Source organism: Cyclopterus lumpus, chromosome 11, assembly GCF_009769545.1.
Source record: "Cyclopterus lumpus isolate fCycLum1 chromosome 11, fCycLum1.pri, whole genome shotgun sequence".
NCBI classification, from domain to species: Eukaryota; Metazoa; Chordata; class Actinopteri; order Perciformes; family Cyclopteridae; genus Cyclopterus; species Cyclopterus lumpus.
Genome location: NC_046976.1, coordinates 3,366,155 through 3,381,331, shown reverse-complemented (window position 1 = coordinate 3,381,331; position 15,177 = coordinate 3,366,155). Strand labels below are relative to the sequence as shown.

The window sequence follows — 15,177 nt, the reverse complement described above, 5'->3', positions numbered from 1 at the left end:
CTGTCTGTCTGTCTGTCTGTCTGTCTGTCTGAGCTGCTGGAGCCGTCGATGAAGGTGAGGATGAGCGTCGACCGATAACTTAAAAACTGTGAGGCAGACCTTTTTGATGAATAACTCTTATTTGGTTATTAGATGACTTAAAAAATACTCAGCTTGGTTTTATGTTCATATTTTAAAGAAATTTTAAACAAATCAATTTAAATAGTCGATTGTTTTAAGTTGTTTAAAGCACTTGACTATTTGATTATTAATTAGATGTTTTTGCTTGATATGAACTTTATTGTCTTTAAGAAATGTGTTACAAATAATTAATTTGGCTTCTGTCTGCACTGATGGGTTATTAACAGTAATATTTAAAACTGTATTAAATGGTGCATTACTGGAGGTGACATGCAACGTTCAGCTGAGGAAGGCTGCTTGAATATTGAATTGATTTACAAAAGAAGAAGCTGGATGAATTATACATTATTTTTGAGATTTGCTTCCTATTTGTGTCAATTTCTTCTGTTTTCCCCAAAAGTAAATTACCAAACCGTTTCTCTTTAATGTGGCTCAGTTACTTCCAGATGATTCCAGCATGTGACATGTAATGTAATGTAATGTAATCTGCTTCTCAACTAAACAGCCAAATGTCAAAAATTGTACGTGCCCTGGTTTGAGGGGTGAAGATCCTCCAGAGGGGTCTTAAGGTGAATCTCAGGGATCATAAAATGATAAATGATCAATTCTGCCACAGGAATATATGAACATTTTGACTGATTTTACTCAACAAAGACTGCCTTACCTGCTGTAGTTTAACATCTTGAGATCCTTAAAGATATATTCACATAAAATGATCTGAGAGGAGAACTTCACTATGATCCGCCGAGAGGAGTCACAGATCAAAAGGTTCAGGAAATGACTGACATTTAATACTTACTGCTTCAGAAAAGGGTTGGAACACTACAACCACATGGTAAGCATCAACTTGTGGAGAAGTGGTGACTTTGTTGTTGTTCCTCCCCTGCAGGAAGCTTGCTGGCTCGTCTGAGAAGCTCCAGCAGCAGAAATGATCATCCGCCTGGGGAGACTGACACCAGGATACTTCCGTCTCCTCCAGGTGGGTCACACCCACTCAGAGCACTTCACTTGTATTTCTGTCCCCGTGAAAGTAAACATATTTGACAGATTATCTTTATATATTTTTTTATAGAAATGCTTTGAATTAAGGGAGTCTATCAATAATTTACAGGGAGCCGTTGCAGCGTGTATCGTGGGGGGGTTACGTTATATAACCTGTTCAGACTCGACCTCACAGCTCGTGGGAAAGACTTTTCTTCTGCTGGCACCACTGTTTCATTTTTATAAATATAATTATATACACAGTGGCTTTAAAAGGTTGCTGAGAAGTTCCAGCACATCGTGACACAATAAGACACATTATGCAACGCGCTGAAATGGCTCAGACGAGGCAGGACGGAGGTCAGCCAGAAGCAGCACCTTTTAATGCTCGATGAACACACACGAGGCCCGAGCTACAGATCGCTGTACTGAACTGAACAGACTTTGACCCACGTGGTCCCAGTGCATCGAGGTGAGAACATTCACAGTAGCAGACATGACCAAGTGGAAAAGGCATGACATGACAGATTGTTTATTTGTCCATTTAAAGCCACTCAGGGCAGAACATTTGGGCTTGAAGAGCCTCCAGCCTTGAGCTAAACGCTAACGTCAACATGCTAACACGCTAAGCAGGTACAATGTTGACCATGTTCAACATTGTACCTGCTTAGCGTGTTAGCACCTGAAATAAGTTGCTAATTAGCACAAAACACAAAGTGCAGCTGAGGCTCATGGGAACATCTTTAGTTTTGCAGGTTTTTGGTCATCAACCAAAGTATTGGACAAATTATACGATTGAACCGATGACGTCACTGGATTGAAAGTCACCAGAGTTATTACAATTAATCCTGAGAGGAACATGATATCTGTCCAATAATATTATGAAATATTTGAGTTTTGCTTCCATGTAAAAAGAAGTTGCATAGTACAACTTGAGCTGCTCTCTTATCAGACTAGTGTGCGTTTAACTGCTGTCAATTATCCGTCCTGTGTGCAGAGGCAGGTCTCAGGTGAGGTCCGGATGCAGCCACAGAGCAGTCTCATCGATCCCATCGCCATGACGATGGCCGCAGTGGGGATGGGAGTGTCCCTGTACAGCGCCAGGCAGATGGCAGAGAGAGTCCGTCTGAAACATCCAGCTGCCTGGCATCAGTGAGCCCCTCTGTGGGCGGTGACAGTGACGGCTTGTTTGCTCGTGTACGTCGCAGAGGGTTTGAGGGAGTTCATGTGTTTTGTGGTGTTGAAGGAAAAATGTCCCAGGCGGAAGAAAGAGAGTCATTGTTCAGTTCCAGCTGGAGGATTAGTCAAGAAGTCAAACAATTTATCCTTTTTTAAAATCTCATATACGTACAGTATATATATATATATATATATACACATAAATTCACTTTGCACACAAGCTTGTTATATTTATTTATATCAGTCAAACGTGCACTTTCTTGTACTTTAACATTTTAAATTTAGATTGTACTAAAGCAGCGTCACTCTTTTTGAGCAAGAGCTGTTCTCATCAGGGCATCTTCGGTTTGCTAAATAGAAATGTCATGTTTGTACTACAATTTAATAAAGGAAATGTATGTAAATGCGATATGCCACTAAGAGACATTTAGAATGATCGACTTTGTTTAGTAACACATTTGCTTAATGGATGTAATCCTCAAATAAATGCGTTCACAGATTTGACATCTGCGTGCCGACTTCTTTGTACTAATGTTCTCAAAAAGGTTTTTGAAAACATTGAAACGGCCCGAGGGTTCTCAGGCTTCATCCATGTGGAAAAGTTTAGTGGGAAACAGAACTTGTCGGAAGACTGCACAGTCTGAATGGAGCGACTCATGCGGATTGAACTCCGACGAGGGAAGTGCTTCCCCGAGAGGTGAAAGTTGACATGTTCTTTGACATTGTTAGATACATTAGCAGATGAGATCTGTATGTGTATTTCACATTATTTAGTCTTCATATATTATACTACGCCTTTCCTCCAGGAAACGGTTTAGTGCCTTGCTCAATGGCTCTTTAACAGCATTGGTACCATTACCAAAGCAGGATTTATCATAACTTCTATATACAAGAGATATTTGACTGTATTTAACGTGAATTAAGAGAAAACTGTTTTTAAAACCCCACACTACCTGACCAGCACAGGGAAGTTGGTGGTGTATATGGACTTGCATTAATCAGGTGGACACAAACACGTCTCCAAATGAATGACACTGTTGCTCTGTGTCTGCTGTGTGTGTAAATATGTAAATGTGTTCGCTAACAAGTACATGGTATGAACTTAAAAGATGATATGTTGGTGGTGTGTCCAAGACCAGTTGGGTAGCTGTGCTTAGGAACAAATGCAACTAAAAAAAATAACTTTATCATACTTTCCTATATTCTTTCATAGCTTCCACAAACCTCACCATTATACATAGCTGAGGGGACATTTATTTAGTGGGGTTGTTACAGAAACAGACGGTATTTTTCAATTAACTATATCAAAAAACAATGAAATGTGGTCCAGTCCTGTTGTCTAATCTCCCATGTGTCACATTAACAGCCGTCAATGTGTTTTCCTGGAGGAGGAGGAGCTCTGGCGCTGTGAGAACCAGTCACCAGTTGGTTTTACAAATTCCTCTCAACTAGCTGACAGACACAGGGAGGATGTGTACGCTGTGAATCATGTGTTTATTCTAAACTCATCTAAAACTGGAAGCTATTTTCTAATAGCAATGTGTTCTACTTTACTTTCTACTTTACGTGTTCACATTTACTTTACTTAAATTTCTCAAACTTTGTTTCAAACTTTGTTTGAGAAATTTAGTCGAAAAAACTGTAATCCTGTCGGGACAGGGAGCAGATATTCTTTTGTCTGATAATTACCTCAGTATCTGAGGTATACATTTTATTACAGCACAGATGACTGATGATGAAGATATCTATAGGCAATGTCGTATGATGTATGCACAAGCAAACATTCTCTCACGCAGGTTTAGTGTGTGTACAGATGGAGTGAATATGTCTCTGCACACTTGTGGTCTAATTACAATAAAGCAAACTTACAGAGACTTTAATGATGCCATGAGAATATTACTGAAGAGACCGAGATGGAGCAGTTCTAGTGAAATGTTTGTGGCTGCAGGAGTTAATACTTTCCAAGCTGTTTTTAGAAATCTTATGTATACATTTATCTGCCGTGTTAATGACTCCGAAAATGAAATAATCATGTTTTTATCAAACATAAAGTTAGTTCTACCAGTCCCAGCTGTGGAGACATTGGTACAGTTTTCTATTTATAAGGCATTCGTAGGTCTATGTAATTTATTATATTTAATGTTCTGGACCTTGAGTCTGAAATAAAAGTTTGATTAATAATGTTTTATATGTGCTGCTGGGACTGAATATTGATCTAGCACCCCTGAGCTGTACATGTACATGATGTAACATGTAAATTAACACGTTTGTTTTTAATCAGTATATGTACCACTATTATCAGAAACATTTACTTTCAATAGAACTATTAAAGTAAAAAATGAATTACGTTCATCCCAAAATCCAGAATACATATTTGTACTCCTACTCAAAGTGCTATTTATTAATCTAGATTGTTTTGGTGCGAGTTGCCTTGTGTTGGAGGTGTCGGCCTTAAATATGTCAGATATCGTGTCTCTGGATCATCTTGAGTAACTGGGTCAGAATTTATGGAAGAAACAGGGCTTTTGGGTTTTACAAATGCATTTATTTTTTTTGAGCAGCACAAGCCGAGGGCTAATACAAGTACCTCCAAATGGGTATTCAAGCAAAAGTACTTCCACCACAGATGCTGCAGGTCGCTGTGGTCCGCCGCGCCAGCAGGGGGCGCTTTTCTCCGGCTCGGCTTTGGATGAGCCGCCCTGTTAGAAGTTAGAGAGAGAAAAGCGTGAGAGATTTCTGCCTGTTAATACTGGATGAAGTTGGTTTAAAGAGAGAATAAACGCTCTGAAACAACGAAGACCCCTTTAAATCAAGCAAGAAGCCATCTTTATTTATTCTAATGATCCCCCCGATGACAGCAGCGTCGGGTTGCAGCATTAAGCGTCATTTGTCCTCCTACATCGATGCGGCGTTTGGCCATGCCGGGGGAGTTTGCGCGTAAAAGTGAGACGCGCCGGGCTCGCGTGCCGTCCTCTCCTTATCTTCATCTTCATCGGGTCCAGTGCTGAGCAGCGGCGGCGCTTCAGCTGTCAACAACCACCCGGAGATGTGTGAGCCGCGTGCCGCCCGGAGGAGCGCCGCCGGTCCGCCTCTAACGGGCTTCGTCTGCGTGCTGTTGCTCGTGTGCGTGTCTGTCGCCTCCGCGAGTCTTGACGTTGGAAACAACGAGACGCGGAGAACCGCCGCCGCAGAGACAGCGGAGGACCCCCATCACCCGACCAACTCCACTGGCCTCAAAAAGGCGTTTCCCGTCCTCGCCCTCAACTACGACTACGTGAGGAAGCCCTTTGAGATCGCCCTGTGGATCCTCCTGGCCCTGCTCATGAAACTAGGTGAGGGACACATTGGTGCCACAGTAATGGAGTATCCCCCCTTTAGACTGAGGGGATGGATGCTCTGGATACAATGAAGGGGTGCTTCGGTGTGTCAAATGGTTTGTTTGTGGGACAACATGACATGCAGGTCAGGAGGTCAGATGCAATGACATCAGACAGAAGTAAACACAGAAGAACAGCAGTGAGACTGAGCTTGTGAAACTGAATATAGAAACAACCAGCTGCCAGTTATCGTACACTGAGGCATGGACATCATGTCTTAAGGATTTGTTAAAGGTATGAAGGGACATTTCACTACTTGGTCATTGACATATTTTAGTTAAATTAGAAGCATGTTGTATGGAGTATGTTCACATGTAGTATATCTGCAGCTACAACTGTAAGTTTGAATGCATCATATGAGTTATTGAACAAAACTCAGACACTTGTTATCCCCTCATATTACTGTAGTTCTTCATTGTGTTGGTGAAGGATGTCCCAAACTCCATGTAAACAAACTGGCCATACAATTCAGTTCGCCCTTACTGTATATGCATATATGAATATATACATAGACAAATATACACACGGATATAGATAAATACTTGCATACATACATGCATACATACATACACAAATACACACATATATATATATATATATATATATATATATATATATAATGTGTGTGTACATACATATACTGTATATGTCCACACACACAGACAGATATACAGAAATGCAAAAATAGCCAAAAAGATAGTTAATGTTTGGATTACAAGACACCACTATTTATCAAACATCAAAAATACATTCCAAGCAACTTCCGGTAACACACATATGCAACATTATATGTATTTTCAATTTGCATTTTTATACAAAGCATTTCATATATATATATATATATATATATATATATATATATATATATATATATTGTACTGTACTGTAAAGAAGTGCTGCTGTTTCTCCTTATTCACACTTTTTCTTCCAGTAACTTTGCTTCAGATAGTCTTTTGTCCAAGAGCCAATAGTTGCAAAAATATAAACTACAATGAGAAATTCAACGAGCTTTATAGACAAAAATAGAGGTCTGGTTGCGGTGCTTCTGTTTGCCTTCCTGAACCTCGAGTCATTACAGTTCTGTTGGCTGTCACTCAAACTTATTTTAGGACGAGCGTGATAATGTGAGCGTCTGTCTAGACGAAGCAACTGTTGAGGATTAAATCCAGCCCGGCAAGAGGTGTTTCATAGCGGTTGTTCAGGCCAATTGGAGAGATTAAATGTCTCTCTGTGGAGATTCATAATAAGTCATCGCTCGCCTCTGAACCTTCGCTTGTAGACAACACTCCGTATATGTTGAGAGGATAAACTGTCAGTGTTGTTGTAATGTTATATTTTATGTTATATTTTTACAGTCAACCCACCCACCCGTGACATTTTTGAGCAGTCGCCAACCCGACTTTTCAGAGCCTTCGAGCAAAATATCACATTTGATTTATTCCTTTTAATTGTTGAAGTGACATTTTGTGAAAATTGTACCTGTGTGCAAATAAACACAGTTTCAGAAACAAAGCTGAAGGCAGGACGTGATATCTGAGGACACGTCCCTCATTACAGTGAGGTCTGCTTCTTCCACAAATAATGATGCATTTTGACTTTATGATATTATTTGTCCACCATGTTGAGAGTGTAAATACCGGGTAGCGGTGATTCTGATTGGTTGAGGGAAGCACTGTGGCTTCTTATCGTCTCTCTCCGGCTGTTGTCCACAAGGGACGGACCAACTTCCTGTCCTAATGCACTGCTCGATAACAAGCAGCCCACTGTGCAGAGTTTGTGTGTGTGTGTGTGTGTGTGTGTGTGTGTGTGTGTGTGTGTGTGTGTGTGTGGGGGGGGGGGGGGGGAGCGAGCCTCGACCCGAGGTCACATGACCGGGCTGTATGTCAAGGCCTCATTCAGCTGAGAGACAAACGAGCCAAATATGAAACTAAAAGAGCAGCGAACAAGTTCTGTTCAGCACCAATCGACTGGTTTCACTATTTTCTGACATTTCATAGACCGCAGGATGAATGGTAAACAGAAGACTCGACAATGAAGTTGCCGCCCCTGATTTCTCGTTTCAGTAACGTCCAATCAAGGCCGAAAGTGAAGAGTTCCCAGTCGAAATGCACATTTAAATTCTTCCCACACGGATGCTTTCTGTTCAGCCGGGTTTGTTCGTACAAGCGGACCGTTTGTTTCGCCCGCAGCTGCAACGTGTTTTATATTTCATAAGGACGTGCAGCCGACTAAGTGGATCTTGTTTTTGTTATTTGCGGCCTTCCCAAACGGCTGCACACGGTGGTCACTACATGACGACTCTAGTAATGTACGTTTGTGATGGCGGTGATCACTTTGCGGGGAATGTTACATCCTGTTGTACCATATTCATGGAACGATACCACGACTTATCAAACGTGTTCATGTGCATTTATTTTACTCTTTATTTAAGGTGTGTGTGTGTGTGTGTGTGTGTGTGAAAGACACTCAGAAAACAATTCTAATGCCGTCGCTGAGGTGGATTTCCACGAGTGAACGGTTTCTCTCTCGGCAGGTTTTCACATCATCCCCAGAGTGTCGAACGTCGTCCCCGAGAGCTGCCTGCTGATCGGCGTCGGCCTGCTGGTGGGCGGCATCATCAGAGCCATCAGAGAGGAAGCGCCCGTCCTCAACACCGAGCTCTTCTTCCTCTACCTGCTGCCTCCCATCATCCTCGATGCCGGCTACTTCCTGCCCATCCGGGCCTTCACGGAGAACATGGGCACCATCCTGGTGTTCGCGGTGGTGGGGACCCTGTGGAACGCCTTCTTCATCGGCGGGATGATCTTCGGCGTGTGTCAGATCGAAGGGGCCCAACTGGCCGGCGTGGACCTGCTCTCCTGCCTGCTGTTCGGCACCATCGTCTCGGCCGTGGACCCCGTGGCCGTCCTGGCCGTGTTCGAGGAGATCCATATCAACGAGCTGCTGTACATCCTCGTGTTCGGGGAGTCGCTGCTCAACGACGCCGTCACCGTGGTGAGTGAAGGGCTTGTACATGTACCGCTGCCACTGTACACCGCCAGATCTCATCCGCTATATTTCAGAGATAAATGTTGTACTTCGGTCTCCACTACGTTTATCTGACAGCTGGAGTTGCTGCTTATTGTAAAAGATTTCACTGACGTTCTTTTTGTGTCTGTTTTCAGTGTCGAATCAGATCAGAGACTACCGTAATCAATTTGATAAAGTATGATATATTTAATATATGATTTACAAATACAATGCACCGAATGTTAGTTAGTTAGTTAGTTAGTTAGTTAGTAGTTTCTCTAAGAAGTATGGAAGAAATTAATAGATTAAAGAGGGAAGGAGAAAGGAAGGGTAGAAGGAAGGAAGAAGAAAGTGAGGATAGTAGGCAAGAAAGAAGAAGAGAACATGACCAAGTACAACGCTGAGAGCTGTAAATACAATTTACTTTAAATAAAACACAGAACACTCAGTAACTGTGTTTTTCTCTCTGCTCAGGTTCTGTATCACCTGTTCGAGGAGTTTTCTCACGCAGGAACTGTGACTGTGGCCGACGCCTTCCTCGGCATCGCCTGTTTCTTTGTGGTTTCGCTGGGAGGCATCATGGTGGGAGCCATCTACGGCCTGCTGGGTGCCTTCACCTCCCGCTTCACCTCGCACACCCGAGTCATCGAGCCCCTGTTTGTTTTCCTCTACAGCTACATGGCCTACCTCTCCGCGGAGGTCTTCCACCTGTCAGGCATCATGTCGTGAGTGCTCGAAGCTTCTCTATAGTGTGACATTTACACTCATTCATAGAGGGAGATTATATCCGAGTGTTACATTCTAAAAGCTGCAGCCCGTTAGCCTAGCTTAGCATAAAGACGGGTGGTCGGACTCTTTGCAGCTCCCATAGAGACCAATAACACACGCACACGTTCGAGGGGCTGTCTGTGGGATTGGGCGACATCTAGAGGTGAAGTTGCAGATTGCAACCCGCTGAAACGTATCTCACGTGCCAAGCGTGTGGGAGAACTACGGTAGCGGACGTGAAACTACAAATGGCCCTATGTAGAGCCAGTGATGTTACTTTGTCCGTTCTAGGCCACTGTAGAAACATGGCGACCGACTCAGTAAGTGTGTAGACATACACTGCTCATTCTAAGCCAACGAAACGGTTCTTACACGCAACCATCATAAAACCACAACTTGTCGTTTTTAAACTTTTTGTCCGGATTAAAAAAACAAGATGTTAATGAGTAAGCTTTAGAAGTGCTGGTGGATGGATTATTGTTTTTTTACCATTGCAGAAAACGCCCTCTGTTTACAGTCTTTATACCGAGCTAACCGTTCAGTTTAGTTTATTTGGTACGGTCATCACAGTAGAATTAGAATTGTGACATACTGCTTTTAGTATTTGTGTCCAAAGGAGGCTTTCGAAATAAGAAAAAAAAGAATATTAAAATAGAAAAAGAAAAGAAAATACATAAACAAAAACATCCACAGAAAACTGTCTATGGGGGCGTGAGAACATCTTCTACATCTTCCTTTCCCGAACAGGTTGATCGCCTGTGGCGTGACGATGCGGCCGTACGTGGAGGCCAACGTCTCCCACAAGTCGTACACCACCATCAAATATTTCATGAAGATGTGGAGCAGCGTGAGCGAGACGCTCATCTTCATCTTCCTCGGTGTTTCCACGGTGGCAGGTCCTCACGCCTGGAACTGGACCTTCGTCATTTTGACCGTGGTCCTCTGTCTGGTGTCGAGAGTGCTGGGTGAGGGCAGTTCACGACACTACGCTCCAGTACAGAGGGCTGTACTCTTCTTTATGCCGTTTCCTGTGTGCTTCCCAGGAGTCATTGGCCTCACGTACATCATTAATAAATTCCGCATCGTGAAGTTGACCAAAAAGGACCAGTTCATCATGGCCTACGGTGGCCTGCGAGGTGCCATCGCCTTCTCGCTGGGGTTCCTGCTGACCGACGACAACGAGATGAAGAGCATGTTCCTCACCGCCATCATCACCGTCATCTTCTTCACAGTCATTGTGCAGGTTTAAAAAAACTGTATTGTATTCGGCTTTAAAGTTACTTGTCACAAATGTTTTAACCAAGCAACCAGGAATTTGGTTTGTTATTTCTTTTATTGTAAAAAAATCTTGTTTTTTTTCCCTCCATTATAAGTAACCAGTAACTGTTATTGATCTCTCTTGGCAACTAACTGGAATTGCAACTTCCTTTTTTTTTAAAGTATAAATCATGAGAAAAAGTTTTTTATTTATTTTATTTATTTATTTTCACATACACACATATATATATAATAACCCAATGAAAATGTCTGAATAGCCCAAAATGATATTAATAATAATGATATTAATAATATGTTAATATTATTTTAATTCATCAAAGTTTTCAAGAGAAAGCACTTAAACAATTGATGAAAATGTAAAAATGACATAGAAGTTTTAAGTTGCATTACAATAAAATCCCTGAAGTGTTATGACACTTTGCTACCGAAGAGACGGTCCTCTGTATTTCACTGTGAGTCAAACAGTACTGAAGATAAAAGTCCTTTCACATGAGTGAAAGTCTGAAGAAGACTGGTCATGGTTTAGGTTTACACATTAACACATGAATACACAAGTCTGGCATATGTCCACATTAAGTGTGTATTTACAAAAGAGAGGAGCAGATGAGCAAAACTAATCACTGGATTAGGAAAAATCATATTGCTGTAAGTGTTCCGATACGTCACAGGAGGATACTTGTAATAATACAGAAAGCAAACATGACCTGACTTCCTGTTTGTGTCTCCAGGGAATGACGATCAGGCCTCTGGTGGAGCTTCTGGCCGTGAAGAGGAAGAATGAGAGCAAAGGGTCAATTAATGAGGAGATTCACACACAGGTGGGATCAATACATTAATCTCTTCACTGTTTATGACCTTCAGTGGAAGTACACATTCAATGTGTGTTTTCAAATCCCATGTTTATGCATTGTTCATCATTAAGACACTCCCTGCAGCGCATCAACAGCCTATAACAACCGCTTTTGTCTCCAGTTCCTGGATCATCTCCTCACGGGAATCGAAGACGTCTGTGGCCATTATGGACATCATCACTGGAAAGACAAGTATGAGTTTATTACTTCTGTCTCTCCCCTGTTGCCGTCCCTCATGAGGAAAAGGCACAAAGACATGAGCTGTTAGTGGCATCACAATTCTGGTTTGCCACTTGTATCCATTTGTGATGAGTTATGAGGATGTAAAATAGATGTATGATAATAGAGTTAACTAAAAGACCTGGAGGGCATTTTCTTTTCCGGGCTTGTTTTTCCAGATTAGAACCCCTCTGTTGTTGTTGTTGTTGTTGTTGTTGTTGTTGAACAACCCTGAAGCCTCTATAAGCGTGCGCTCATGGGTGCTCTCTCTCTCTGGTGCTCTCAGGCTGAACCGCTTCAACAAGACCTACGTGAAGAGGTGGCTGATCGCGGGCGAGCGCTCCACCGAGCCTCAGCTCATCTCCTTCTACAACAAGATGGAGATGAAGCAGGCCATGATGCTGGTGGAGAGCGGGAGTGCCGCCAGGCCGCCCACGCACGCGTCCTCCGTCTCCATGCAGTGAGTAACCGCCGCGAGAGGACTGACTTCTCCTCTTGGTCCTCCTGGGTTTGAATACCAGAAGTGGTTCTACCAAAGAGATGTTTTTTAAATTATTAGTTTTTTGGGTGAACCGACATGATTTTAAATGGTACCAAAATATCTGACTTAATATGTTCCATTAACTCAGCACATTGCACTTATTCGTTTCAAACACTGTGCAGATCTTTTCAAATTAATCACAGATATATGATCAATCTTTCTATTTACAATTCTTAACTTTTGTAGTAATTGTTTTGTTAGTTTATTTTTTGCTATATTTCTTGTGAAACACCAAAATACCAATCAAATTTGTTTTATGTGAAAGTCTACCTGGCAAAGAAAAGTTATTATTATTATTATTATGATTATTCCTGGAGTGAATTAAAAAAAACGTTGCAGGAGCAAAGAAAAACACTTTTGGCCATAATATCGATCAGTGGTTCCAAAACTCGCCAAAGAAAACATTTCTGCAACAAAATGTATTTATTTCAGATTTTCCTTTCTCATGTGAATTACTTCACAAGTTTCCCTCTGAGAAGTATTGAAATACGGCATCACGAACAGACCATAAGGTTATGAACCAACGGTATCGTTGCCCACTGCGGGCCCCCAAAGGGTGCTGTTGTCTGTGAAGATGAAACGTTAAAACGTGTCTCCACAGAAACATTCAGCCGAGGGAGTCGGCCCGAGGACGGGCGATCCCGAGCATCTCGAAGAGTCGTGAGCAGGAGATCAGGAAGGTTCTGCGAGGACACCTGCAGAACACCAGGCAGAGGGTAGGAAGCCATGTCTGTGGGCGGGACTTGCAGGTTTTCATCTTGTCACAAAGTCAGTATTTCTGGTGCCGCCCTTCATGTTTAGTTTTTTTTTTCTCCCCAGCTTCGCTCCTACAGCAGACACGACCTGTTGGTCGACCCGTTTGAGGACCACGTGAGTGAAGTCCGCTTCAGGAAGCAGCGCGTGGAGATGGAGAGGAGGGTGAGTTTAAAGCTCCTGGGATGCTGTTTGTGTCTGCTTCTAGAATGAAGTCCTTATTTATAGATTCAGGACTGTTTTCTGAGGCTAGTTCATCCATTTGAACATTATTTATGATTGCTTTGTAATAACGTGGCAATCCCATGCTCTGTGGTATTAAGAAGCTGAATGACGCCCAAATGTCTGTTTGTTGGTTTGTCCTACGATTCACTAATGAAGGAAGTGAATCTAAATGGTCTTTAACATGTCGGTTTATGTCTTTTAAATTGGTTGGTATTAAGTTCTGAGATGAAGTCCTTCCTGACTAACGTTGGCGTCTCATTCACAGATGAGTCACTACCTCACAGTGCCGGCAAACCGCCAGGAAACTCCGGCCGTGAGGAAAGTCTGCTTTGAACCAGGTCAGAATGGATCTTATCGCAGGATGGAAGGTCGGATGGAGACGTCGACCTTTTCACGCCGCTTTAGAGTCACAGTGAAGCCCAAAATGTTCTTTATTTCAACGTGTTTCCTGGTTTCAAAAGGAGAAGAAGTAACAGTTATAAAGCAAGAAGGAGGGCCGTGATCAGAGCGTGCTGCTCGTATAGACGACGTTTAGGCGCTAACATGTCGGCGCTCTGTATCTGTGTCCTCCAGAGCACCGGGTTTACACGTACGATGACGGCGAGAGTCCCCGAGGCCGGGCGGCTCAGCCGCGTCCCGGCCCCGCCGACGGCGTCAGCCTGGTGAGCGAATCCCCCCCGGGGCTCGGAGCCAGAGGGCCGGACCAGGAGCAGGAGGTGCAGGAGGAGAAGGAGGAGCAGGAGGAGCAGGACCAACTGAAGCTGTCCCGCTGCCTTAGTGACCCCGGTCCAAACCACAACAAGGAGGAGGAGGAGTAGGAGGAGGAGGACCCCTTATGATGAAGCACATCATTTACAGTACTTGAAACCAGAGGGTGGATCTCCTCACGTCCTCTGAAGCTTCCAAAGAGTGGTGCTGGAGTAAAGCTTGATATTGTGAAGAAGCACTGTTTTCCATGTCCTGTTTGTGTGATGTGCAAATCGTGTTTTTTTTTTTTCAAAAGTTCATGAGGATTTTATATCATGTAACATATTACCAAAGCATGCACCACGAGGCATTTTTACCATTTCAGGATTATATTACAGCCTGAAGTGAGCAGTGTTTTGTGTCTTAACAAGCAGACTTCCATCAAATGGAACGACAACAACAACAACAACAAACAAAGCACTTGTTTTTAACACGCTTGAAGTACCAGTTGAGTTTACGCCGAAGTGCAGTATTAAAGCATCTATTTGCTGTGATATTATTATGGCATATATATATATATATTTAGCAACAAGGCATTGCTTCCCAATCTACCAAAGATAAGTATGATGATGCCCTAATATAACAAATAATATAAATATATATATTTGTTTCTCATAAAAGATGAAAGCTCGATATTGATCCGGCTATCCTGGGGAACCAGAAAGCACAAATCTGGGGTTCCAAGAATGTTCAAATACTGTCACTAATGTTGTCTGACCGAGGTCCGTGGTGTTTTCTCAGGGACCGCGACACGGCCCGGTGCTCCTGTCCACAGTGGGCTCCTCTTGTCTCTGTAGCACGTGACCGTTCGGTGTGCCTCTAACATTCACGTAGTAATAGTTGTGTGAGTACAGATCCGGGTTCCCGGGGACGGACCGAGCACACCTGCACTGCCCTGAGCGTTCTGCTGCCTGCACGTGTTTGCCTTAAAACGTATTGCTTTCTGTGTCTTATCCAGTTGAAGTATTTTTCTACTTTGAAGAAGAAGAAGGAACAGAATGAAGAAGAGCTTTAATTCCTGTGTCAAATAAAGAATGTGGCATTGCTTAGGTCCAGTGATATTTCTTTTTTTATTATTAAAAAGAAAGAAATCCATCCATCCTGGTTATCTGGTGTCATATTTCATCCA

The 15,177-nt window shown here is 42.7% G+C and overlaps 1 protein-coding gene across 1 annotated transcript; it reads left to right on the top strand.

Moving 5' to 3' along the window:
- Positions 1-4,973: 4,973 nt before the first annotated feature.
- On the top strand, positions 4,974-15,143 carry LOC117738663 (Na(+)/H(+) exchanger beta-like). The gene is made up of 12 exons (XM_034544667.1): positions 4,974-5,612; positions 8,191-8,651; positions 9,141-9,391; positions 10,182-10,399; positions 10,478-10,677; positions 11,441-11,530; positions 11,685-11,755; positions 12,069-12,242; positions 12,925-13,039; positions 13,143-13,241; positions 13,567-13,639; positions 13,875-15,143. The coding sequence occupies exons 1-12, from the start codon at positions 5,327-5,329 to the stop codon at positions 14,117-14,119; spliced, it is 2,283 nt and encodes a 760-aa protein (XP_034400558.1). The 5' UTR covers positions 4,974-5,326; the 3' UTR covers positions 14,120-15,143.
- The last annotated feature ends 34 nt before the right edge of the window (positions 15,144-15,177 follow it).

Bases quoted from the DNA above. Each gene is read 5' to 3' on its own strand.
- LOC117738663 (XM_034544667.1), top strand. From the start codon at position 5,327: ATGTGTGAGCCGCGTGCCGCCCGGAGGAGCGCCGCCGGTCCGCCTCTA. The intron at 11,756-12,068 runs GTATGAGTTTAT...TGGTGCTCTCAG, and splicing joins CATCATCACTGGAAAGACAA to GCTGAACCGCTTCAACAAGA. The intron at 13,242-13,566 runs GTGAGTTTAAAG...TCTCATTCACAG, and splicing joins GCGTGGAGATGGAGAGGAGG to ATGAGTCACTACCTCACAGT.